Source organism: Alexandromys fortis, unplaced genomic scaffold (genome assembly GCF_014885135.2).
Source record: "Alexandromys fortis isolate MF-2015 unplaced genomic scaffold, M_Fortis_MF-2015_v1.1 scaffold_257, whole genome shotgun sequence".
In the NCBI taxonomy this organism is placed as follows: domain Eukaryota; kingdom Metazoa; phylum Chordata; class Mammalia; order Rodentia; family Cricetidae; genus Alexandromys; species Alexandromys fortis.
This window is the reverse complement of record NW_026068134.1, coordinates 1,451,450-1,475,519: the sequence shown is the minus strand read 5'-3', so window position 1 is coordinate 1,475,519 and position 24,070 is coordinate 1,451,450. Positions and strand designations below refer to the sequence as shown.

The 24,070-nt window shown below is 47.3% G+C and overlaps 1 protein-coding gene across 2 annotated transcripts in view; it reads right to left on the bottom strand.

Moving 5' to 3' along the window:
* The window catches only part of Polr1a (RNA polymerase I subunit A), a 62,850-nt gene that overhangs the window by 5,154 nt on the left and 33,626 nt on the right, over positions 1-24,070 (bottom strand). The window contains exons 15-29 of one of the 2 annotated variants that reach the window (XR_007589299.1): positions 20,448-20,597; positions 19,411-19,594; positions 18,176-18,258; positions 17,908-18,066; positions 15,772-15,870; positions 13,910-14,062; positions 11,989-12,071; positions 9,552-9,717; positions 8,471-8,692; positions 7,638-7,852; positions 6,928-7,095; positions 6,034-6,169; positions 5,510-5,667; positions 3,872-4,106; positions 850-976 (exon numbers count right to left, since the gene is read on the bottom strand). Coding sequence is in view for 1 of the 2 variants with exons in the window: in XM_050126428.1 (XP_049982385.1) it covers positions 850-976; positions 5,510-5,667; positions 6,034-6,169; positions 6,928-7,095; positions 7,638-7,852; positions 8,471-8,692; positions 9,552-9,717; positions 11,989-12,071; positions 13,910-14,062; positions 15,772-15,870; positions 17,908-18,066; positions 18,176-18,258; positions 19,411-19,594; positions 20,448-20,597 (2,103 nt within the window). In the remaining variant the exon portion in view is untranslated. Of the gene's footprint in view, positions 1-849; positions 977-3,871; positions 4,107-5,509; positions 5,668-6,033; positions 6,170-6,927; positions 7,096-7,637; positions 7,853-8,470; positions 8,693-9,551; positions 9,718-11,988; positions 12,072-13,909; positions 14,063-15,771; positions 15,871-17,907; positions 18,067-18,175; positions 18,259-19,410; positions 19,595-20,447; positions 20,598-24,070 lie in introns of those variants that run through there. The other variant, XM_050126428.1, reaches the window with a different exon arrangement.

Sequence of the window (24,070 nt, the reverse complement as noted above, 5' to 3'; positions counted from 1 at the left end):
AGTAAGGAGAAAAATAGTGATTCCCAATAATCAGTAGTCAGAGAATCCATCTGTCCACCCAATGACGCTTTTACTTAATGATCTATCCAATCCACCTTCCCACTGTCCATCAGTCCACTACCCACATGCTACCTAACCCAGTCCATCTACCCAGTGTCTACTCATCTAGCCTTGGGTTTGCAAACCTTTTTTTTCCCCCTTTAGCTTTTTTCCCTTTCACTTTTACATGCACCTGCGAAGTCTTTCAGGTTTAAGAGGTTTTTTTTTTGTGACACCTCACCCAGGTAGGCTCACTGTATCAGCACTGGCCTCTGCTTGCAGTGCTAGATAGTGCTAGTCCCTGGCCTTAGGGACCTCCTACACTGCCCCTGCTTTGCTACCAACAGTTTTTTCTGCTCCTTCTCTTTTGTCACTGAGGCTCAACTTCTCTGCTTCAAATCACATTTCTAGGCCTTGCTGGTTTGGGCGAAGTTAAATGCAGAGAAAAATGAGACCAGAACAAGGACGTTCAAAGGCTCAGTGTACACCATCTTTAGGCTGGAAACTTCTTACAGGCAGCCCCTGAGATCAGAGATGGATGTCTGTAGGTCCGATCCAGAGCTGGGCAAAGCATATTGCTGGCACCCTCCCTGGCCTGGTAAAGCACGCCTGGGAGTAAGTGCAGCTTGCAGGCCAAGAGCAGCAGATAATGCTGAGGTGTGTGGAAAGATGGGCTAGTGTCAAGAAGAATCTTGTAGAGTGCTGAGAACTGTCATGACACAGCCCCTGGAGACTATGGGAGTCTTTTATGCCTCTCGGACTTAGGATCAGTCCTATGCACTTCATAAGGGGTCTCTAGCACTTGCTCACCCGATTCTTCCCTGAGTCCTCCGCGTCATCAAGGTCCTTCTGTGTAGCCCTTCTAGTATTCACACTTCTGAAGGCCGATGCTTTGCTATTCTTCTTTTTGATGGCTTCCATTAGTAGTTTAAAGAATCTGTATGAGAAGAAAGCCATGCAGTCCCGTCAGGACAAGTGTGCCCCACCCTCTCGATGCTGTGTGATTGGCACAGGAGCTAGCACAAAGGACTGAGGCCAGTTTCTCCTACCTTCCTCTACCTTCTCCCACTTGATCTGTCAGAAAGAACATCAGTCCTACACTCTAGCCGGCTTCCTCTGGATACATACTCTGCAACTCCTAGACTAGAGTGATTCTTGCACTTTTTGATTTGCTTGTCTGGACAATGCGGGTTTTAATATGTATGGTGTACACTTGTTCTAAGAAGCATCAGACACTTTCCCCAAGGCTTGGTAGAGCTTACATTTGGTAACTGATAGTTGTTGGTGCCACTGCATTACATTCTAATCAGCACAACAGAACCAATTGTAGGAGATGGGAACCCACCCTGCCCGGGACAGCCTGTCCCATCCCAGACACCTGCAGTATCTCAAGAAAGTAGGTCTGGCTGGGTCAAAGGAACCCCCAGCCTCATATATGCAAACCCCATCAACTGAATGAGAGAAGGCTTTAAAGTGCACTAGAACTTCAAAAGGTAGTGCAGCAGGCTTTGTGGTACAGAATCATACACAGATCAGAAGCAAACCTAACTGCAAACACTCATCACCCCCATTCCTTCCAAGCTCCCTATTTTAAGGGTGCCTCAGTCTTTCAGCTTGCCCCATCTCTATCTTGCCATTTTTATAACCTCCATTCCCTAATCAGGCACTCAGACCATCCCAAATTGAACTGCTTTTAATTTTACAAAATATTAGTTCTTACCCCAACCCTTGCATTCATCCATTCTATATTCTGAGTCCAACCCTACGCCTAAACCCACACTAGTCCTGTAGGAAAAGAGAATGATGAGAAGATAGGCTCCCAGCCCCCAAGAAGCATGGAGTCTTACTTTGAGAAGCAGGAGGTCAAATGTTTTGATCATTAAAACCTAAAGAATGTCATTTCCCTACCCACATTTTATATATTTTTTTAAAAACAATCTTTTAAAATACCAATCCCAGTTCACTCCCTTCTCCCTCTCCCCTCCCATTTTTAGGTGTTCAGTGTTTGCCTGCGTGTATGTATGGGCACCACGTGTGTGCCTGGTACCCATGGAGTCCAGAAGAGGGCATCAAATTCCCTGGACCTGGAGTTACAGATGCTTGTAAACCACCATGCGGATGCTGGGAAACAAACCTGGACCTCTACTGGGGTCTCTTAACCTCTGTTCCATCTCTCTAGCCACCCCCTCCTGTTTGCCTTTTTAAAGAGTGTATGGTTTTGTTGAGACTCACTAAGCCAGTGACAAGCTTGCTCACCAGATGCTGAGGAAGAGGGGCAGGAGAGTCAGAAAAGAGGAGGCAGGGATAACTTTGGAAAGACACAATCTAAGTAGAAAGAGTAGACACTGAAGATGTGAGAGCCTGGATCTCATATGCTATGAGGAACCACTTAGAGCGGAACAAGGCAGACAGGAGCTTCTCCCTGAGGCTAGGTTCTCCCTGTCTCATGTGGACACCCAGCTCTGAGGTTTCTTGTTGTCCCTCTCTTCCTTCTCTCAGGCATCCTTTGGCATCTGTATTCTCAGCAACATTCCCAGTCTGCTACCATCCTCCACGGCTAGGATGAAGCGAGGATGTAACTCCTCTAAAACACTTTTTGGTGTCCAGAACTATTGAGAACAGGGGTGAAGGTGGACGAGCTAGCTGCTTCTGAACGGGGCGCAGCAATGTAAAGTGTTTTCCTGAGGTGCTGTCAACGAGCTCTTCAGTGAGTCACGACCCTCAGGGAATGCTCGAATGCTCTTTGAAGGCCATGCTATTTGTCAGTGTGGCAAATGAATGGGACCAGAGGGGCATATGGCAGAGGACCCACCCACCCCACAGAAACAATTATGAACTGGGAACATGACCCTTCGATGCCTCCAAAAGTGCCTGTCAAAATCCTCCCCACCTGCTGCTTCAAGAGTCGGTTTCTGCTCAGTGGCTTGGACTGCAGGAGGGGCTGTCGGGTTAAGTCCCTGGTGGGGCAGGAGCCAGAACCTATGGTCCTTGAGTCTTAGTTCAGTGCTCTTTCTACTTTAGCACTCTGGCCCACTCTTGTCGGTTAGTCACACAAATAGTAAAAGTGATGGGTGCCAGTGGGGATACCTAAGACCACCTGGGCTTCCATGTCCCTGCTACTCTTCCTTTTCTTTCCACTTTGCATTAAAACAAACAAACTCCTGATCTCACAGATGAGGAGGAGGAAAGGAAAAGGGGTGGCAGAGGCAGGAGGCGAAGGGAAGGAAGGAAAAACAGCACAGGGGGAGGGCTCTCATGCCCTCTTCCATTTCCTGTGAGCTCTCGGGCCATAAGTGGTTGAGTCACTCACTGCCTGGGCTGACAAAGAACTCTAAAACCGCAGCCCAGATTACAGGCTGCTCTTACTTTTATTGGCCTGAGACCTCAGAGGCCTGCAACAGTCATGAAGAGTACTTCCGTCCAAAGTGTCGGAGTACACAAGGCCTTGTTTATCACAGCTTTTCAAGTGTGCAAGCAAAACATGCCTAAGAGCTGAAAAAGGTACTTCCCTGCTGAGAACAGCCATAGCTGTCACTTGCTGGGAAGAAACAAACAAAAACGTGGTATAGGAACTGATGTGATGGCTCAGTGGTTAAGAGCACTTACGGCTCTTCCAAAGGCCCGAGAACCTATGTTACCTGTAACCCCAGTACCAGGGAGATTTGACATCTCTGGCCTCTTTCGATCATGCCCGTACCCACAAACACACACACAAACAGACATAATTAAAATAATACAAATAAATCTTTCTTTAAAAATGGCTTACTGTTTTTACTCCCACAGGGCAGACAGAACTCTAAGCTCAGCTGGCATGTGCCTCATGGTGTCTTACCTGCTTGGCAGCTAAAGCTTCTGGGTGAAGAGAAATGGGGCAAACTGTCAACTCTGCGCCCTCTCAGCCTCAAGAGGCCCCATAGTTCTGATTCCCACTTCTCAGAAGAGAGCTTCCATGCCAATACAAACATCTGCTGTACTTGGGATGCTCTTCTCTGTGAACTAGCAAGTCGGCAGGCTGGAACCCATACTGTGTTATTTTGCCCAGTGTCTCAGAGCACATGAAGGAGTGCCTGATGGAACAAACACAGGAGGTACGGATAGAAGCCCAGCTAGCAACCTCACCAAGGGCTCATATCACCTGGGCAGGATCAGCTAGTCAGTGATCAAAAAGTCATCATTTTGATCCAAGCTCAACTGTCCTGACAATCTAAAGGCCATCTGCCTAGAAGGCCACTGAGGATCCACTACAGAAGAACTTTAAAAACAATGTGGTTTTATCTTTAGGAATGGAAAATAAAGGGCAAAAGGCAAAATAGTCCCTCTCTTTTGGTCTTGGCGGCCTCAGTAACTGACTAGACTAACCAACTCAGTACAGGAGTGGGGTGGCTGAAGGAGAACTTTCTTCTCTGCCCTACCTCTGGTTTTCCATATATTTGTGTGTGTGTGCGCGTGTATACATGCATGCTGGTGTGCAAATAGAGGTCAGAGGACAGACAATTTTTGAGACTCAGTTCTTTCCTTCCACTCTATGAGATCCCAGGGATCAAATGTCAAGTTTGGTAGCGTGTCTCTTTACCCACTGAGCCATCTTGCTGGCCTGGTTCTCTATAAGTTAGCAGCTCTGGGATCCTGTCTACATTAAAGGCAGTGGTCAGGGCCCTGTGGCTTTATCCTGTTAATGATAGCATCTCTTTTGCCTAAAAGTGTATTTACTAGTTGCTGAGACTTAAACGTTAGGAGACTGATTTTCTTTCTCTCCCTCTCCCCAACAAAACAAAACAAAACAAAACAAAACAAAACAAAGCACATAACATAACAAGACAAGAGGAGGCAAGCTTTTCATGTTTTAAATCAGAAGATATGAACACCCTGGGCCACATTTTTGAACATGAGAGCGAGCCAACCTCCTGAAATAAGTTCCACACTTTGCCAGTGGCCTCCCAACCCGTTTCACCACCATCAGGGTCAGGGGCAAGCCACCCTTCTGACCTTGTACACTCGGCATTATGGCCTATGCTTTCAAATACACAGCAGTAACCTGAACTTGAGAGAAAACGGAAGTTTATTCTCCGTACCTGATAGAAACCAGAATTTTTAAGCTGAGGATCCACTACAGAAGAACTTTAAAAACAACAGGCCACCGGTTCCCTATCAGCAGACTAGAAATACACGAGGAACCACATTACAGCCTGGAATCACACGGCATCCAACTTTATACCATGTGCTGGTCTGAACCACAGAAGCACCACAGGGAAGGGGCTCCTTCCATATGTTACACCATAAGCTGGAGAGGACTCATCAATCCAAGACAAGGGAATGACAAGTGACTCAGAAGGGTCTAATAGGCCAGATTGGGGTAAGGGCTCAATATTAGGTGGCAGGGCCTACTGTTTTCTAAAATACTTCCTTTGCGGGATCATACCAGGAGTGCTTCATGGGTCAAGGCCAAAGATGAACATAGTGGAGTCCTGACCTGGTTTCCATGAAGTGCAAGATGTCCTCAGGTCTCAGGCACTTCTCCTGCTGGTAATATGCATGTGGCAGGAACTGAAACCGGAGCTCATACATCCGGAATTTGTTCTGTTTTTCTCCCATATGGAAGGACTCTTGGACATCGACTTTCTGCAATACCTAGGACCAGATGAAAACAGGCCCCAGGTGACTGTCCTGCACGTGGGTCACAAGATACCACGTCTGAGGCAGCTGCAGCCAAAGCCCCAAACTCTACAAATCCTTGGGGTGTGTCGGGGAGTGCAGAGCCTCCTGTGGTCTGCTAAGTTAACCCAGGGCTCATTCTTATTGCATCCGTCAGGCAGGTGCTATGGAACTGACAATGACCTTCAAAGCTTCTTCCTGCTCAGTGCCTGGCAGAGACAGTGTCTATCTCTCTGGCAGAGGAAGCCTGGGGCTCAGCTGCCAGCAGGCTGCTCTGTTGCAGCAGGAGGATGCAGGATTAGACCTCCACCCAGTGTGTAATCCAGTATGAGAAACAGTTACCTCCCCCAGGCACACCCTGGTGAGCTGCTTCTTTAGGCTCTTCACTCTCTTCAATGCTTTCTTGGTGTTGAACACAGGCACACTCATCATGGGTGTCTTGATGTTGGCACTGGCCACCATGAGAATCTCCCTCAGTCTGTCAAAGAGTAAGGACACATCTCATGAGATATAACCAAATCTTGTTTACCTGAAGCCTCTTTTAAAAATGGCCGTTTGTCTGTGGTATGAGAAGCCCTGGGATATTTATTACAGGGGAATATGTTTTGTCAGACTCCTCCCTGCAGTACTGGCTCGGCATGCAGAGTTAGATCTAAGGCCTGCTTCCTTCACTGTTCTCAGCACTTGGCAGCTGGAGCTAACCAAACAGATGAGAGAGAGGAAAGACCAGCCTCACCAACCCCACAGTCTGTGGGCTCAGCCTCCCGCAGTCATGGATGAAGACCCTCGTGTTGGGAGGTTGGGGAAGCCACCCAGAGTCAATCTGCCTGCAATGGAATGACTTGAATGCCAGGAGTGTGGGCCACACTTTCTGCTTTCTCAGAAATCATCACACTGCGTGTGCAAACATGTACCTAAAGGGCCAAGGCCACAGAAATGGCACTCCTAGAGCTGGGAGAGCAGGGGGCACTGTGCTGGAGTGTTAACAATGTTCTTGTGTGTACGGTCTCATTAGCATTTCTGCTAACTTGATGAAGGAAGTGGCGGAGTGATAAAAAGAGATCTAAACATCTAGCCACAGAAACCACTCTGGCTCCGAATACACTCCAAAATTTCAACTGAGGATCCAGACTAGAGAAGACATAATCTCTCACTCACCAGCTCCCTTCCCTGTCCCTTTCCCAGGGGCACCACAGACCTCACAACTGTACAGTGTGCACCCTCGTTCCCCCATACCTTGGAATGCCCAGAGTGACATTCATCTCGCCTCTGCCTGCAAAGTGGAAGGTGTTCAGCGTCATCTGTGTGGAGGGCTCCCCGATGCTCTGGGCAGCCAGTAGGCCAACAGCCTCGCCTGGGTCACACAGGGAGCGCTGCCACTTTAGCTGCAGTAAGGTTCTCAGGCTGGAGACAGAAGGGGACAGAAGAAATCAAGAACAAGTATTGGACTGCCCACCACACCACCAGAAACCAGAGCCCTAGCTGGTTCCTTGTTTGAATTATTCAGGTTTGCCATGAGAATATCATGTGTCCTTGCCAGGCCGGACACAGGTCTCTGAGCAGTGGTTACTTTAGGGACCACTCAATCCCCTCCCCCACTAGCAAGAGAGGCTTGGAGAAGCCTACACTTCCTGCTGTGCAAACTGGAAACAGGTTCAGGCTTACCAAGCAGCCAGAGGTAGGGGTGCTCACCTGCATGTGGAGATCACATCACATGTACCTGCACTGCCTTCACTCTCTTCACTCTCACAAACTGGGATGTGTATGAACAACTGTGTGGAGGGCAGTGCACATGTGCAGGAAGCCATAGAGCTACATGTCCACACATGTTCTTCCAGGTGCTTTTGAAGGCAATTGTCACCTTCTGGGAGGCAGGTAGAGGCTGCCTTCCTCTTCTGGAGAGGGTCAGGAGGCCCACCCACCATGACACTGATCAACGTCCTCACCTGTCTAGAGAAAGCTCGGATTTCTTGTAACTCCTCTCTGCTTGAGCTGCCCACTCCTGAGTGTAGTCATCAATTTTTTTTTCAAATGTTTCAGACACAGACGCAAAGTAGATGTCTGGGCGCCACACAGACAGGCTAGGGTCGGGACAAGGAGCAGCCCTCTTCTGGTATTTCCATCGGCTCTGCTCATCTAGTTCATACCACATCTGCAACATCTGAACAGACAGCAAGGCATGTCTCAGCCAGTGGCACGAGAAGACGAAAGCAGGGAGCAGTGCAGGCGGAGATCTAAAGTACCTCGACACTTAAACCGGGGCACAGACTGTCCCACGGCATGCTGTTGACCAGGATGCTTTCGGCAATTCATCCTGGCTGGTCTGAAGCACAGTAGGGACATGACATCATTATTTACTGTCAAATGGGCAGTGCTCATGATTGTGGTCTGATAAGAGGCAAAGAACTGTCCCAGGCAACTAGGATACTAGGAGTGAGGCGACTACCAAATGCCAGTTAGCACCTCTCTCCCCCACCCAGGCTGGCCTCTCTCTAACAGAGCTCTGCCCACAGCTGCCTTCCCTCTCCACTTCTAGGACCGGTCTCCTTGACCCTCATGCCTGGTGTGGTGAAGAACCCCAACCACCAGCCCGAGTAATTCCCTCAAGCTCTGCAACTCATAGCCTCTACTGAGTCTCCTAGTTAGAGTTTCACATGGCTGCCACTGGCATCTTGACTAATATCATTCTTTATTACAGAGCAATCCCTTATCCTTCTCTAGTTGGGGCCTGAGCACGCCAGGCACTATGGACACTATGGACACAACCTCCCCATGTTACCTGCCGGGTTTCTGGGCTGCGGCCATTCTCGTTCTTGCCCTTCAGGTTCAAGGCTTTCACAGCTGCCTGAATCTTCTGGGAAAAACTCAGGAAGGCACCTCTTCGCAGCAGGGCACTGGAATGCTTGCTATGCCATTTCTTAATGGCTTTGAAGTGGCGGAGCACTTTCTGGGGATCTGCTCTGGATAATACTTCCTGAAGATGCTTGGACTTCATTATCACCTAAGAAGACAGACCACACACAGACGACAGCAGGAAAGGTTGGTCACACTGCATGACTTCAAGGGGCCCAAGGTGCATAGGAGTCCTCAGTGCCTCTTGGAGGGATCAAGCACTCATTGGGGGAGAAAAGTCCTCACTATCAGAAGAGAGGGCAGCTCATTCAGAGCAGGACTAGGGAGAGGAAAAGACAGCCTGGGCAGCAAGACAGGTGCCAGAAAGGCAGGGCCCAGCCAAGAGTGAGATCTTAATCCTGCCCGGCAAATGTGCCTGGTGGCACATGCCTTTAATCCTAGGAGGCAGAGGCAGGCAGATCTCTGAGTTCAAGGCCAGCATGGTCTATAGAGTGAGTTCCAGGACAGCCAGGGATACAGAGCGAAACCTTGAAACACCCCCTATCCCATCCCACCCCCAAAACAACACTAAGTCCTGGACAGCTCATGATGGTTTCAGCTCCCCAATCTGCATTACTTGGCAGTAAGGAATATGTAAGTTACAGATGTGTGTAAAGTAGGCCTGAGTTCAAAGCCTTGCCCCACCTCTCACCAGTTAGCTACTCTTCTAGTTGCCTCAGCTGTCAACTGGACAGGGTGCTACTACAGTCCTAGAACCAAGAACCAAGAAAGTACCTGCCATGTGTTTCACTATAAGGTCCAGCACCCACTGACCCCCAAAGCAGCTACTACTGCATAGATATGTATTGCCATGACCTCATGTGGTCATGGCCTAAGCAGGAGCTTTGAAGATATCAGATGCTTCAGGACACTGATGGGGGCTTTTCAAACTTCCAGCTTTTCTCAGTGGTCACACAGATGGAGTGGCGAGACTAGTCATCACTCACAGCACAAGGGTGAGACCTTACCTCATAGTTGCTGGCCAGGAAGGGGAACTGCTTGGGTTGCAGGAACTGTGTCTTGGGGATGTCCAGGCCATCCTCCCCATATAGGAACTGTACCACGCTGCCGTCGCTATCACGGACTGTCAGATCATACTGGATGACCAGCCCCTCCAGGTGCTTGATGATACACCTGTGAAGAAACACCCCGCTCAGTGTCCACAGAGCAAACACCCCCAGGGGGCCCGAGAGGACCTGGTGACAGACAGTAAAGGGGAAAAAAGGGGACTGCTGTACCAGATAAACACAACTCTAGGATGGACCATTTCCCATGCCCTGGGATCTAACATCCCTCAGCGAGAAGCTACATTTCCTGCCAGTTTTCCAGTGGTCTGGCTGCCACACTCCCAGAGCGAGGCTCCCATCAAGCCCAGGTGCTGGGGCTGTCCTTCACCCTTTCACTCTTCTGTATCTCAGAGCTCTAAGGGCATCCTTGGAATCACAGGCAGCCAAAGGAAAGAGAGATCAGTGTAGAGCTGACCAAGAAAACAAGGGGCATCATGGGAACTAAATGCTGACAAGATGTCCTTAATCCGAAAGCCTTCATCTTCAGTCCTCTTGTAGCGACTGGCTTTTTTTTTTTTTTTTTTTTTTTTTTTACCTGTTTTTGTTTTCTGTCCTGGTCACAACTCAATGTCTGTTGCAGTTTCCCAAGACCCTGTTTGCTCTCCTCTGGCATCCAACCCAAGCTGGAAGGGTAGAGGTCAGTTCTGGCCACCAGTTTTCATGCTTGACTCAGAGCCTAGCAAGGCGGTGCCAAACACCAGCTTTCCTTTTACTACCCACGGCAGTGGTGTCAGTCTTTGGCCCTCTGCTATGCTGGCCTCACAGGTCCCAGCAGCTGCCCCTTGTGCCACATCTCTAGACTTCTTTCCTGAGCTCCAGGCCTACTGACATGCCTGCTTGGGATCTCCTGCTGCCACACCACAGGCAGCCATATTCCCCTCTCTGTAACAGCGCTCTTTCTACTTCCTGTTAACTTAGATCTGCGCTGCCTCTGGGGCCTAAACACTTCAGCAAGCAGTTCTGTGTCTTCCCGACTATCCCCGCCCTGAAGCCTGCCCTGTGCTCCTCATTCCTGAGTTCTCAGGAGCTCTCACTGGCAAGTGAATCCTGTGAGGTTTGCCCCAGTGTGACCTCTGCCCCACCGGCTGCTGCTCTTCTGTTCAGTGAGAAACTCCAACACTTTGTTGTTCCCTCTTCTTTCTATGGGTTCCATGCTGAGATTCTATCACACCCAGATCTGTACTTCACACAAACTGATCATGTACTTCCTGGTTTTTCTTAAACTACACAAGTATTCTTGAGCAATTTAGGGGTGAAGGGCCTCTGCTCATACAAAGGAACTGGTTAGGCGATCCAAGCCCCTGGGAAGGAAGGGGACTGACCTTACTTCCCTGACCCTGCTTGGGCACTGCCAGCTCTGCAGATGGGCATCTTACCAACAGATCACTCAACGTTATTTTTGTCCTCCCTTCTCTAATGCCATTGAGTCAAGGAGGAAGAGACTGGAACAGGGTGTGCAGGCTTGAGTTCAGAAACAGAAGAAATGTCAAAGGCATAGAGAGGAAGCCATGAAGGAATTGTGCTACCTGTTACCCTGCCCAGCAGGGCTCAGCAGAGCAGCTGGAGAAGCATGGGGTCTCCATCCCCTCCCTTCCCATCATTATTCTCAGAAGCATACAGTCTTCGAGCTCAGGAAGAACCATGACAAAAGCCTTGGAGGCTGACCGTCCCACTCTGCAGTGTGCGGGGGTGGGCACAGGACGGGGGCTGACATGGGGCATGAGAATGCAGGATCCGCTTGCCTGTATGACTGGTCCCTGGAGTTGGGCTCGTCTAGGTTTAAGCTCTATAATCCACCTCCATAACAAGGTACTGACTGTTTCCTTTCCTACCAGAGAGGAAAGAAAAGGTCTTGGCTGGGAACCTCCCAGAGAACACCTGTTACTAGAGCACTCTGTACTTATCCCAGATTGCTGAGATTCTCAAACAAAGGACAAGCTACATGTCCAACCTTTTGACCCTGCTCATCATATTGCCATCTACAAAGTTCAGCCCTGAGAACTGTGTAACCAAGCTTTATATATGCATAGAGAAGCTCATAATGTTTGATGTAAGGCTACAAGTTTATGTTGGCTTGTTTCCACAGATATTTTGAGACACATGCAGCACCTAGGTTGGGCACACGTAGAAGACCTGCAGAATACAGGACCTACTGTGTAGACCTCTGAGGGCAAGCTCTACCAGCAATGCAGAAATACTCTGTGCTATTTTCTGTCTCAGGCCACACATGGAGACATTTAAAAGAGATTTTATCATCCAAAGAACCCTTAGCGACACACGACAGGTGCAAGGTCCTGGGATACCAACCCCACCCACCAGAGGCTTCAGGTGCTTTTACCTTTGGAGATAGCCAGATCGGCTGGTTTTGACAGCAGTGTCTACCAGGCCTTCTCGTCCCGCCATGCAGTGAAAGAAGAACTCCTACGGAAATGTGGGAGCCAGGTTTCAAAGGCGGCAGTGAACACCACCCCATGCACCCCTCCTAGCTATGCAGACTCTTCCTTTCCTAGAGCCTACATCCCTGGTTTTCATAACCCCAATGGCTCCTAAAGACTTCTGTGGTCCTTTGACATGTGGATCAAAAGCACCAGGAGCCAGAAGCCCTACATGTAGTTTGCCATCCTCAAGACACTCCATGCCAGATTTCCAGTGAGAAGAATATCGGTGTCAAACGACATCCTAAAGTCCCATGCTTGATTCTGCAGTTAAGATGTTTTCCAAACTTCTCTGGTTTTAAGATAAGGACTTCATTTATAGTCCAAACTGACCTTCAATTGTGATCCTCCTGCTTCAGGCTCCTGACTAATTGAGATTACTGTTGTGAGCTATAGTTGGGATTACACTGAGCTATCCCAGCTCAGTGATTTCTAGATACACTAAAGGGTGGAAGTCAGAATTTGAAACATTTTTGTCTATCTAGCTTTTCCAAAATTGACTTCCATCACAAAAATACATTCACAACATCCATCAGCAAATATGCAAACACACACTGAGAGAGAGAGAGAGAGAGAGAGAGAGAGAGAGAGAGAGAGAGAGAGAGAGAGAGAGAACACTCAAGGTAAACTTTATGGTACTATCTCATCCCTTATTACATGGGACAAACTATTTTCTTTACCACTCTACTCTACTTTATCACATAAAGGGATTGTGAACCCTATCTACTACAATGATTTTTTTCTTTTTTTCCTTTGAGACAGGGTCTCTTTATTGTGTAACTCTGGCTATCCTGGAGCCACTACGTAGAACAGCCTGGCCTCAAACTCAGAATCTGAAATATTCTAGACTACATCAACCCACTATCATTTCTTGCCTACAGGCTACAGATGACCCTGGGAATGCTTGTGTGGGGTCAATGGAGGGGCCTGTGGAGTACTCAGCAGCCTTGGAATAGTTCACTCTAGATTCAGCATCCTTTTACACATACACAACACCATGGAAACAAGGGACTAACATCCAAAAGGCCATTCCCTTTAAGAATGTGTTTGCTGAAGCAAAATTAGGGACCTGATACAATGTCCCACTATTATGAAGTGAGGGGAGGGAATGGGAAATGGGGACTTCATAAAATTAATCTCCACCATGCTCCTTTTAGTGACATGAGCACCATGGTGACTGACACTCCCTTTTTTCTAGTTGCTTCTGAAGCAGCTAAGAACTGGCTTTGAGAGGCTACATCATAGACAAGGGTAAGGCCATGATCAATCTTTTTTTTTTTTAATTTATTTATTATGTATACAGTATTCTCAGTATTCTGTCTGCATGTATTCCTACAGTCCAGAAGAGGGCGCCAGATCCCACTACAGATGGTTGTGAGCCACCATGTGGTTGCTGGGAATTGAACTCAGTACCTTTGGAAGAGTAGGCAGTGCTCGTAACCTCTGAGCCATCTCTCCAGCCTGGCCAAGATCAATCTTATCTTTTCATTTCCTTTTGAGACAAGGACTGGCTATGGCTTTGGCTGGACTCAAACATGACAATCCTTCTTCCTTGGGCAAATACTGGGATTACAGCAAGAGCCACCATATCTGGCTCTTTCTTTTCACTTTTCCACTAAACATTTATCACATGCCTACTATGTGCTAGCACCCTGCTAGCTCAAGTATCACAGTGGGGACCACCATGAGGTGGCTGTGGTCTTGGAACCTGTGGTCTAGCCTTTAACACTTTCCACTTGATTGTTCTTGTGGTGTTAGTGGTGAGGCCATGGGACACCACTACTAGGTCTAAAACTGAGAGAAAATACTAAAAATACCACATACAGGAGGCCTGATACCCGTAAGGAACCTTCCAGTGACGAAGCCACCAGCCCTGGGGGTGAACTCGTAAGGCTCGAAGCAGGGTAGTGACTTGCCAGATGCCATCAAAGGGGGTCTCCGACCTTCCAACTCAATCTGGCCCAGCAGGCAAGAGATCTGGGGGAAGGAAACACAAAAGACACGCAAGGTTTCTATGAGTGCTAAGCAACGCTTTATCTGAACACACTTCAGCTTTCTTTCATGAGAGCATTCAGGAAGAGATCTAGAAGGCCAACCTAGTTGTTGTAACAAGTCATGGAAGCACATTTCAGGAAAAAGTTGGCTCTGGTTTACTTTTTACCTTTGGGGACAGTTGAGAACAAGTGATGTTTAGAAAAGAAGCCATGACTTAGAATCATATTATACCTGGAAGGACCTTGAAGTTTTGTCCTGGTTGGTTTTTAAATAACTTTACCTAAGCTAGAATTATGTGGGTAAAGAAACCTCAGTTGAGAGAATGTCTCCATCAGGTTGTCTGGAAACAAGCCTATAGTATATTTTCTTTGTTAATGATTAATGTGGGTGAGCCCAGCTCACTGGGGGCCAGGTTATCCTGAGCTGTAAAAGACAGCAGACTGAGCAAGCCATGGGGGACGAGTTGGTAAGCAGTATTCCTCTGTGGTTTCTGGTCCAGGTCCTGCCTTGAGTTTCTACTCTAATTTCCCTTAGCCATGTAGTATGTCCTGAATGTTGTAAGATGAAATAAACCCCTCCCCACTTGGCTTTGGCAACTGTGTTTTATCACAACAATATAAACCCTAACTAAGAAAAGTTCCAATGGAGAAATGGAAATCCACAGGAAAAACTGATCCTAGAGCCAGCCAATGCACTCATCTGGGTGCTTAGGAAACGGCACGTGAAGACTCCTGGGCGGGGAGGCAGTGTACCTATATTTCCTCTTAGTTAGCGAGGCAGTGTACCTATATTTCCTCTTAGTTAGCAGGCTTTTGGCAGGATGTTCAGTCTGTAAGCCCACGCTGTGTCATGGCGCTACCTACAATGGAACATGCCCCTTAAGAGCCTCTCAAAGTCATCAGGATTGAAAAACAAAAAAAAAATCCACATCACAACAGGTACTAAGAATTCTGAAAATGACTCCACAGCACCAGGGAACTCTGGGAAGACAATGAGGCTCAAGAGGTAAATGATCCTTAGACAAATGCTTACAATGCAATAGTAAATGAAAAAAGTGGAGCATGCAACATCATAAGGTTCTGTGTGTGTGGTGAGTGACGGTGTGAAATCATGTATGTACTTGTGAAGGCCAGAGGTTGGCACTGGCTGCTTCCTTAATCTCTTGTCACCTTTATGTTTTAAAACAGGGTCTTTCACTGAACTTCAAACTAATCAATTTGGTTAGGCTGGCTGGCCAATGAGCCTCAGGGATCTGCCCCCATCCCCAAGAAGGGGATTATAGGCATCTTTTACTATACCCAGCTTTCTATGTGAGTTCTACAGATCTGAACTCAGGTCTTTGGGCTTATGAAGCGGACACTTTATTGACTGAGCCATCTTCTTATTTCAACATCAAGATCTATACTGAAATTTTAGAGACACGGTGTACAGATACAACATGAATATACACAGGTCTGCTGTTATAATATATTTCCATGTGGTATATAACTTGCTATTTCTATCCGCTCTGCCTACAGCACTGATACTGGATGACACCTGCACTGGTTTCTATATGCTCTAGTGTTTTTCAGGCTTCTCAAATCTGTTTTATGTGGATTGAAGATGTTTTAAAATCAGAAATGAATGAGAAAGCTGACTCCTGACAGCAGCCCACCCCTCTGGCACACTTAATGAGGTACTTTTGTTCATACTTGCATTGTGTTCACGGTTGACCCTTTTGCTCCCGACTGCACCATCATCTGCAGGTTGTTCTCAGGGAACTGTCTGTGCAAGCCGAAAGGCATACATGCCTGTGGGTTAAATCAACACACAGGTCAGTTCAGAAGGCAAAATTATGACACAGAAACAATAAAGCCAGAGAGAGACTTTATCTATGGCCAAGGGCTGAATTGCATTAAAGACAAAGGAAAGCCTAATCTGGCACTATTCTTCCACTAAAATGTCAAATGGGTGCCTGCCCTCTGCTATGCTCAAAAGAGCCAAGTTTCATTTACTGGCTAAATGGCAGCAAAAAGGGAAACATTAAGAGCTGAGAAGCAGGGTGGGGCTGGCAAATCCAACCTGTGATTCTGACAAGGAGCTGGATGTGGTGGTTTGAATAAGGATGGCCCCAGAGACTTATTCATTTATTTGAATGCTTAGTCATCAGGAAGTGGCACTATCTGAGAGGATTAGAAGGATTAGGAAGTGTGTCACTGCCCTCCTCCCCCACCCATCAAGAAGTAGAACTCACTCAGCTACTTCTCTGGCAACATGTCTGTCTGTGTGCCGTGATGTTCCCCACTGTGATAATAAAAACTAACCACCGAAATTGTAAGCAAGTCCACAATTAAATGTTTTCCTTTATAAGAGTTGCTTTGGGGGCTAGAGAGATGGCTCAGAGGTTAAGAGCGCTGCCTGCTCTTCCAAAGGTCCTGAGTTCAATTCCCAGCAACCACATGGTGGCTCACAACCATCTGTAATGAGATCTGGCACTTTCTTCTGGCCTGCAGGCACACATGCAGACAGAATACCGAGAATACTGTCTACATAATAAATAAATAAAAAAGAGTTGCCTTGGTCATGATGTCTCTTCACAGCAATAGAACAGTGACTAAGACAATAGATAAGAATAAAGTCTAAGCCTGCCTTGGTGGCCTCTGCCTTTAATCCCAGCACTCAGGAGGCAGAAGCCTGGTCTACAGAGTAAGTTCTGGACAGCCAGGACTACATAGAATTTGGTTAAAAAAAAAAAAAAAAGCAAAAAAATAAATAAAATCTAAGATGAGGTCCTGATGAATCAGGCCAGAAAAGCTCAGCCTGGATGCCCAGAGCTAGTGCATCATGTCCACACTTGCCAGCAAGCTCAGGAGAAGTAGGAAGCCCCACCAGGAGATCCTGAGGGACAACGGCATGGGGGCATGTGTTCTGCCTGGAGATCCAGACACCCTAGTCAACACAGAAGGAGCCGAGCCTGGGTTGGAAGAGGGCAGGAAGTGGGAGCTGCGCTCTGTCAGCACTGGTGGACAAGATCCCCACCTTCCTTCCCATGCAGTGCTAGAAGGCTCTCCGAATAAAACCGTCTATTGAGGAGCGCTATCTTCTAGGCCACCAAACGAAAGGCAGGAAGGGGACCCACAGACAAACTCTGATGCTGTCCTTTCTTTCCTCAGGCTGGGCCCCAGGGTCGATCAGGCAGAGTGAAAGGTAGGCTGGCTTCTCCTAACCACAGGGTAGGGAGGGAGTTCAGGCTCTGGGGCAGGAGCACAGGGAGAAGCAAGCTGTGATCTTGACTTAGGCAGATTCCCCTCTCCTTCTGAACTGCACAGACTGGGCTTGGCATTGTCTGCAAGCGCTGTGAACCAGTGCTCCCCACATGCATGCTTCTAGGCAGGAATAATTGGGATCCCAGGCACATCACTTATGGAAGGAAGGTCCCACAGCAAGTACAAAGCACAGCATGAACTTGAAGCCAGGCATTCACCCCTGGCTCTGCGGCATAAGTAGCAGTGGCTTCCGCCCTTCATTCTGTTCACCCATCTACAGTGCTGGGCTTCTACTGTCCAGCTTCTTTCCTCAGTCCTATTTAATGCAGCAACTCCAAAGGAAACACATTTAGAAATGTGGTACAAACTGTTCCCTTTTTAGCACGAACCTAAGGCCTTCCCAGACTCTCATGGAGAGAATGAGACCCTGAGCTTTTCATAAAGATGTAGTCTACCTACCCAACTTCCAACCTCACCTACTCTCAAGGGCCCAGAGTGAGAATCAAAATGTAACTAAAAACAAATCAACAAAAATCAGTATTCAAAAAGATGGGGATTTGTACAATGTATGTTTAGGCTAACCTTGTTGATCTCGTTGCTGTAATGGTTCACTTCCTCCTTGAACTTCATATCAATCATATTAAAATCCCTCTGGTCTTTCCCCAGATGGGCATCCTGCCATTTCCCTTGGATCTCATCACATGATGCAGCTTCTGGCAGGTTCAACGCAGCTCTGACAGCCTAGAATGAAGAAAGGAACAGAAGATGGTAGCTAAAAGAGGGTATGGCTTCTATCTGTGAGATGAGTGGCCCCTGGACAGCAGGTCAGCCTCCCAATCCTCTTCTTTACCCGGGGTCCACACTGGGTGGATTCTTCAATGATGCGCTGTCTCTTCATGTCTGCATCTGGCTTAACCAAAATGTCTTCTACACCTGCAAAGTCAAACAGATAAATTCAACAGGGCCCAGGCCTAATGTCTCACAGGCTTGTGAACTTGGTGATACTCAGAGCCAATGCTGAGAGTCACAGACATAGGAAGATCTGGAAGAGTGATGTTGACATCAGTGCATGCATAAGAAGGTCTAAACATTTCATAAGAGATAAAATTAAGGCTTAAAATTGAGGTATGTAGGTAGGAAGTAAGCCTAGGCTTGAACTACACTCTGCTGGCTACATCCAATAAATCTGTTTGGGGTGAAAAGGCTAGAGATTTTGGTTAAAAAGCTGTTCAGTGGTGGAAGAGAGGCAGTGAGTATCCCAGGAGCCCTATGTGCACGTCACACCATGTCAAGTGTGGGCAACAGTGGTCCTCAGCACTGCCTCAGAAGAGTAGAAGACCTGCATCCATTAAGTAAAGCCCATCCTCTGGCCCAAAAGATTGAAGAACAGCTCACCCTAAACAGTAATTTCCTTTCAACCCAACAATATTTTGTTTCCACCTGTGAATGGCATAGACTTAAGAATACCTTATCAAAGGTTTGATTGGGAAGGCAACAACTGACGATTTAAAAACTAGAGCAAACATCTGGAATCCCAGTACAATAGCATGGAAACTGGAGACTACATGTGAGCACAAAGAGGAAGAAAAGATTCCTCTGCGTGGAAGCCAAAACCACAAATGCAGGCCCTGCTACAAGGACACATCCAGGCCATCCTTGTAATGATGACCTCTGTCTAAACAGAGCTGGAATGAGGTTGGCCAGCCTTCTCCCAAAGCTCCACTTGCTCCTAGCTTGGTCTTGCTTCCTCTGTCGGCTTTATGCAAATGGATCATCAGTGCACTTGAGCCATTCAGGTTTGTACCATGTGCTCAGAATGCTACAAGCATGACGGTTGCTTAGGTCTGGTCTTTGCTTGTGAGCTGGGTGTAGGAGCATTTTCCATCATAAAGGGTGAGGTGAAGAAAGGAGCAGGACGGGAGGAGATTGGAAGAGTTGCTCTGTGCCGTGGCGGGGAAAGGGACAGTAGCTGCAGAAAGTCAGATAGATAGCACTGAAGGGAAGAGCCTAAACATTCACCAAGAAAATGATCTTAGATGCCATCCGCAGGGTCTGCAGAGCCAGGGTCACGAGCCTAGTACTCACCCAAGGTGAAACCTCTATAGAGCTGCAGGTAGGCAGTGAAGAGGCGGGCTAGGCAGGTGAGAACCCTGCCGCTGGTCTCACCCCCATAGATCTCATAGCAGCAGTGGACCAGGCCATAGGCAGAGCTCCCGTAGTGTGCCTTGTCCAGCACTCCACAGAGCAGCTCCCCTTCCCTGATGATCACCTGTGCAGGGAAGGGTTACTAATGTCAGGTTGCAGGGGACATCTCTTGGAGGAGCCACCCACACAAGTCAAGCATTATTAGCTTTATTGTGCCTGTCCCTCTACTGTGGCCCCAAATCCTTCAGGGAAAAAAGGAGGGATTATGTGAAACTAACACATACTTTAAATAAGGGAGATGAACACACACTGGCTAAGTTTTTAATTACACACATTAAGTTGTTGATCTATCCAGAAAAGCAGTAGCTGCTCCAGATCTGCACAGGACGTCTGTCAGTCCTGCTACAGGACAGGGGATGAGCTTCATGGGTACAGTTCACGCTAAGCAATCAGGGACCCTAGGTTCAATACTCAAAACCACAGAAAAATAAAAGCAGGAGGGAAGAGGGAGGGACGGAGGAAAGCAGGCCCTGTTAAAAATACACAGCCAGCTGCACACTTGAGATGCTTGCTCACGAAGAACATAGAGGCCTTGGAAATCTTTGGGGTGGGAGTATTCTCACAGCAGCAAAGCACTGGCCTTCCCCAAGCCTGGTTCAATGTTTAGAGCAGGGATTTGGAGACCTCATAGCAATTTGGTGAACTGATGGCACCAGAGGCCTTGAAGAAAACATGGGCTCTACACTGTAAGCACTGCAGAATCAGCACCAGCTTACGGGAAGCCTTCCCAAAACAACAGCAGTTTCATATGAGAGCCAGAGGGCAGAGAACAACCCTCTCCACTCACTCCTAAACAAAAGTGGATACCACCTTGGACAAAACTCATCTTCTGAGGCACAGCATCAGTTCTGGATTCATTTTAAATCAACCTGCCTACCACCAGAAACAGAAAACAACTTTACAAAGGGCAGCCATACCTGAGACTCACACATGGAGTCAGGGTCAAAGTCAGGGACAGGCCGTGGAGTTTCCTTCACCCAGGCTTTACTGCCGATTTTTGCCTTTCCAGATAAGTTCAGGGGGATGTGGTCCTCTGGGATTATGTTTATGAGCAGGGTTGACACGACCTGGAGGAAAGGGGACAATATGATGGAAGGGGGAAGAGTTAATTGCCCTTTTAGGACCATCTGCCTCATGATGCCATCTTGCAGGCTTTCAAGGCTCAGTAAGGTGATCAGGTCCTCTGAAAGACAAGCCCATCAAAAATATACTAAAACTTCATTAGGATTTTTATTCCCTAAAATACTTCAACCTAAAGTGAGCATCTCTGAGAATTGCATTAAATTTCTGAACAGGCCAAAGGAAGGATAATTGTTTTGGGGTCAAAATAAGTATTTGGTAATGTGGTAAAATAACAAAGGCGAAGCTTTCGTGACGTTGAGAGAGATGGGGAGGCTTCTAACACTCGTCACCTGCCAGAAAAGACACACTCCTCAGCGGTCCTGCAACAGAGACCATTTTTCCTGTGTTTAGTAACTTCCTCCCTGCACAAGACTTGGCCTCTCAAGGCAGGGACATAACGGTGAAGAACTGACTAAGGAGCATCCCTCGGGAGGCCTGAAATGTCTAACTGAGACGTTTCAGTTAGACTTGCTGCAGAGTGGGGCACACCAGGGATTGGGGTGCCCTGGTATTGGTCACACAATGAGGACACATTCTGATTGAGCATTGTTTATTCACAGTCTTCAGACAAGCTAAATCCACTCATTTGGCAATTACCCATCAAATGCTATGAGCCAGGTACTGCGGAGAGAGCCTTGACTCCCTAAGGATTCATGCTCTAGAGGAAGGTAGGACAAGGAAAGGTAACTCAGAGCAAGAGTGAGAAGGCACCAGGACTTTAAATAAGGTGGCCAGGGAAGGCTTCAGCCAGCAGTGGTGAAATCCAGAGCAGTCAGGGACAGGATCATGTGTTTGTGGGCAAGGGGCAGGAAGAGTAGGTGGAAAGCTTAGCCTGAGTGAGAAGGAGAGTATCTGTAGGTATTGATGTGTTCTGCCTTGGCCAATTAGGGATACTATCCCCAATACCCTAACCTGCACAGAGTGGGAATAGGAATTTATTTCTTATGGTTATGGGAGCAGAGAAGGACAAAATGAGGCAGACTCAGAGTCTGGGAAGAGTCATGCTTTCTAGTTCATAAACGGAGATTTCTTAAGCTGTCTTGGCTTGGTGGAAAGAGTGTTTAGAAGACTTACAAGGGAGCTAATCCCATTCATTCTGCTCCCGTGACCTAAACATCTCCCAAAGGCCTCATTCTGCAATACTATTCCAGGGGTGGGGAGTAGAGTAAGGGTTGTGAACAGGAATCTTGAGAAATAAATATTCAGACGAGAACATGCTCTTATTTAACTCCCGACAGGACCATTTACTGTAAATACATTCCAGGTCTACACTCTGAACAAATTAAATGCCTTAGCGAACAGGTATCACACTGATAAGACTGCTAAGCCCATAACCTGATGCCAATCAGCTTTTAGAACGCTAAATGCTACATCAAGAATTAATTTTACTACAGAAAGGCCAGGGTGTCTTCCCAGAATCAACCAAAAAGATTATCACTTGGTAAACAGTTGCTGATAGAAGGCCAGGAGAGGCACTTTCTCAAGCGGGTGTTCTACAGAGGAAGGCAGGTGTCTCTAGGGACAAACAATGGACTAGCTTGGGAGGGCTGCCAAGCACATTCCCACAGAGGGAGCAGGCTGGGGGAAAATAGTCAGGTATCATAGACAAGGGGTTGGAGAGGTAGCTCAGTGGTTGAGAGCACTGACTGCTCTTAAAGGGGACGTAGGTTCAATTTCTAGGACCTACATGGCAGCTAACTGCCTATAACTTCAGTTCCGGGAATCTGATGGCCTCTTCTGGCTTCTGCAGGTACTGCATACACATGGTGCACAGATACACATTCAAACAAAATACCTGTGCACATATAAGTAAAAGAAAGAAAAATAAAGAAAGCAGATAACTCTGTTTCTGGAGCAGAAGGCTCACTCTCCCCCACACCTCAGCTCTACAGGCTGGGGTGATGAGGGCGTGGGGTAAGAGTCAGGGCAAGAGGTGAGGCTTCCCTGGGCTGCTTACCACAAGCTACACCTATAGCAAAACAACATATGGCTAGTGGGGGCTGCCAGGCTGGACACTGTCAAGACTGGAATTTGGTGTAAGGTAACACACATAGGTAACCATTCACACACAGAGAAATAAGGCCTGCTATCTCACCCAAGAGAACATCTGATGGTGAAGAAAATGCCACAGACTAAAGACTGGAATAAATACCAACAGCCTGGGAAAGAAGCAGCATTTATGCAAAAGCACTGCTAACATACTCAGTAAAAGTCTGCATGTTCTTGCGGAAAATGAGGGGCAGGACAAGGATGCCTACTCTTGTCGTTTCTGCTAAGCAGTGTCCTAGAGGCTCTTGCTGAGACGGTCAGGTAAGAAAAAAGACAACATGCACTCAGATTGGAGAGGAAAGAGGAAAATCATGGTATACGGAGGATGTTCTTAAGCATTCCACAAAAATTATCATCAGAGCTAGTATATGACTCTGAAGCTGAAGGGGATCAACTTACAGGAGTAATAATGCCACCATATGTTGGTAACCAACAGTCTAAAAACTAATAACAAAACCCACATATAAACACTAAAACGAATCAAGTACTTCAGGAATTTAAGCCAAGAAGGGCCAGCAGGATGCCTCAGCAGCTAAAGGGTACTTGTGCTAAACTTGAAGATGTGAGCTTGATCTCAAGGACTCGCATGGTAGAAGAGAACGGACTCCTGCAAGCTGGGCTTCGACCATGACACACATACACACACACAAACCCTAAAAACAGTAAAAACAAAACAAAAAAAAAAAGAAAAAAGGAAGAAACAGAAAGAATAAGAGAAAAATTTGAATCGCACAAGGGCAAGTGGCTGAGGGGATAAGAGCACTGGCTGTTCTTGCAGAGGCCCCGTTCCTAGCACCCCATCAGGCAGCTCTCGACTGCCTATGAATCTAGTTCCAGGGGATCTGATACCTTACAAGCACAAAACAGAACACTTACACAATAAAGATGACAGTGCAGCTGAGAGGAGTGAGGGCCAGCTGACCCTAAAATTCGTGGGAATGCAAAGGATCTCTCGGTCAAAGCAATCTCAAAACAGAAGAACAGAGCTGGAAGACTTTCATTCTGATTTTAAACCTCGCTAAGAAGCTATAGAAACCAAGGCAGAATGGCCCCGGCATTATGATACACACTAACAAAAGGAATATCTAGTGTTGAGGACATTCAATGGAAAAGATCAATACTATCGCACTGTGCTGACAAAAAAGCACACACACACAGACACACATATATCCAAGAACCAATTTTGAACCCCATCTTATACCACAAAAGTTAACCCAAAATGGACCCAAGACCTAAATGTATAGCTAACCAGTAAGATGATCAGCTGTGACAAGAGGAGCACAGCGACAACACAAACACCTGGGAAACTGGACTCTATCTAAATTTAAAACTTCTGTCAGTCGAATGACAAGAAAATAGAAAAATATTT